Below are 2,784 nucleotides of genomic sequence, written 5' to 3'. Positions count from 1 at the left end.
CCCGGGCCCCCCCCAGCTCCCTCCCGGGCCCCCCCCAGCTCCCTCCCGGGCCCCCCCAGGTCCCTCCCGGCCCACCTCGGGTCGTGAGCTGTACTTGAGTCCTGCGCCCAAGTCCCTGGGGCGCCCTCCGGCTTTGCCGGCGCGATCGCTCTTCATGGTCTCGGGGTCGGGGGCCGGGGCCCGGGGTCCGGCGAGGGTCTCAGAGGCCTGGTCCCTGCGGGTAGCCGGCTCCCATGGCCCGCGGAGCGCGGGGGGCGCAGGGGCGCGGGTGCGACCGACTTCCCGGGCAGCCCCAGCGCCCGGCGCGCGGCGGCGGCTCTGTTCTCATCCTTCCCGCCCCGCGCAGGTAGTTTCTGGGCGTGGCCAGGGCTCGACCCCGCCCACGACCCGGCCCTCCGCGCTCCTTCCCGGACGCAGTCCCTCGGCCACGCCCCACAGGTAAGCCACGCCCCCAGTAAGCCACGCCCCCTCCCCCGGTGAGCTGGGGAGGGAACCCGGGGCTCGGCGACTGTCGCCGTAGGAACTCTGCGACAACGGGAGCGTGTTCAGCCGCTTCTGCTTCTCCCGGAGGACAGCCCTTCCCTCGGCTCTTGGTATCAATCTCTTCCTGTGCGGCTCCGGGGCCAGGGAGATAGCTCAGCGGCATAAACGGTCCAATCCCTGATACAAAAAAAAAGTATGCAATAACCCTGTGCGGCTCCAGCCGGCCTGCACTGGATCTGCCGCCTCGGCCACCCTGCCGCGTGACAGTTGTGACAATGCCGAAACCGGAAGAAAGCCGGAGTCTCCAGGCGCAGCCTCCTTGCCTGACCTCCTCTTCTACCTCCTCCTGCGGGGCCCTGCGCAGTGTCCTTTCCTCCCAGGCCATTGAACGCCGACCGTGATGCGCATCTTTTTTTTTTTTTTTTTTTTTTTTGGTGGAACTGGGGATTGAACTCAGGACCCTGAGTTTGCCAGGCAAGCGCTTATTCTACTGAGCTATCTCCCTGGCCCATGGATTCTTGTTCCCCTCCCCTTCGGGATGTCAGGCTCCAAAGCTCTCGCTTCAGACTTCTCCTGTACACACACACACTCAGCTCCCCTCAAGGCATCCATAGGCAAACTTGCCTTTCTGGTAGACACCCCGGGCACTGCCCTCTGTGTAGCCCCGGCTTTCTGGAACATCTCCCATGTGCTAGAGGTGGATCCCACCATCCACTGGCTCCTGAGCGAGCGCTGTGTGTTGGCCACCGTCTTGGATAATAGACACAAAAGCAAGAGACCCCTGCTTTGAAACCAACAGTCCCAGATTTCTTTCCTGGACTTGCTCACCTTCTATTGCTTTTCCTAGTCATAATCTTTCTCCTGGGCTAGAGCCTTGGAATCAGTTTTGACTCTATTCCCTTTAATCCCACGTCCAGTTAGCTCCAAACCCACATTGCCTGGTTTTGCATAAGAGGCAACTGGTCTCCCTCCTCTGGTGTGCCACCCCAGAATGTCCCCTTCACCCAGCCAGCAGGCTCATCTTCCTCAATTACAGCTTCTTTAAGACCTTCAAGATCCCCCAAACCAAAGCTGACCTCCTCTGCCCAGCTTCTGCCTTGGACGCATCCTTGCATGCTGTAGCATCCCAATTTGGACCCCTCCTTTCCGCCTGGACTGTGCATCACCCTCAGAACCACCTGGAGAACCACCTGGGGAAGCTCTTCAGCTTGTGCATGTCCTGAGTCAGGGTCTTGCTTCACAGTTCATAGTGGTCCTCCTGTCTCAGCCTCCCCAGTGCTGGGATTGCAGGTGTACCCGTGCTGGGGGTTCTAGTGCCAGCACATCATGCAGTACTGGGGATTGAACTCAGGACCTTGTGCTTGCCAGGCAGGGGCTTATGCTGCCAAGCTATCTCTCTAGCCCTCTATCTTGATGCTAGGAACAGCCAAATAACTGCTCTAGCCAAAGGTATATCAGCCAAGGAAGGAGACACACATCACCCAGGGGACAAGGAGACAGTACCAATTGCCATGTTCTGTTCTGAGACAGAACTGCTGCCATTGCTATAAAGAAATAATAACCAAGGAGACTGTCATGTAAGTGTCACACAATGTGTGCCTATATCAAAACACCACACAGTGATCCCTAAACATGTATTTGTGTGTGTGTGTGTGTGTGTGTGTGTGTGTGTGTGGCACCAGGGATTGAACTTGCACTTGCCAGGCAAGCCCTTATTGCACTGAGCTATTTCCTTAGCCCAATTTTTGTGTTTTTAGGTATCAGATTTGGGAGGCACAGTGCTGAGTACAGAACCCAGGACCTTACACATGTGAGGCAAGCCATCTGCTGCTGGGGTACATCCCCAGCCTTTAAAACATAAATTTAGCTGTGTGGGGGATGCACACCTGTGATTCTAGCACTCTGGGAGGCTGAATCAGGCAGGTTGAAAGTTCAAGCCCAGCTTGGAGAGTTCAGTGACTTAGTAAAGACTCTGTCTCAAAATAAAAAATAAAATTTAAAAAGGAGGTTGAGGGACCAGGGAGATGGCTCAGTGGAATAAGCGCTTCCCTGGCAAGCGCAAGGGACTGAGTTCAATCCCTGGTTCTGAAAGAAAAGAAAAAAAATAAAAAGGGGGTTGAGGATGTCGCTCACTGTGAAGGCCTCTGATTTAATACCCAGTATCACAAGGGATTAAAAAAAAGAATCATATAAGACTGGGCGTGGTGCCATGTGCCTCTAATCCAAGTGCTTGGGAGGCTGAAAACAGGAGGATCACTATGAGTCCAATCTGTGTAGTGAGACCCCATAGACCCTGTAATA

General features: G+C 55.9%; 1 protein-coding gene across 1 annotated transcript in view; it reads right to left on the bottom strand.

Moving 5' to 3' along the window:
* Positions 1 to 343, bottom strand: part of St14 (suppression of tumorigenicity 14) — a 48,576-nt gene extending 48,233 nt beyond the window's left edge. The window contains exon 1 of the mRNA XM_004641427.2: positions 76 to 343. Coding sequence (XP_004641484.2) covers positions 76 to 156 — 81 coding nt within the window. The 5' untranslated portion in view covers positions 157 to 343. The remainder of the gene's footprint in view (positions 1 to 75) is intronic.
* Positions 344 to 2,784: the final 2,441 nt, after the last annotated feature.

Source organism: Octodon degus, unplaced genomic scaffold, assembly GCF_000260255.1.
Source record: "Octodon degus isolate 3935 unplaced genomic scaffold, OctDeg1.0 scaffold00136, whole genome shotgun sequence".
Lineage (NCBI taxonomy): Eukaryota > Metazoa > Chordata > Mammalia > Rodentia > Octodontidae > Octodon > Octodon degus.
The sequence above is the reverse complement of the archived record's forward strand: the minus strand, read 5'-3'. Positions and strand labels throughout refer to the sequence as shown.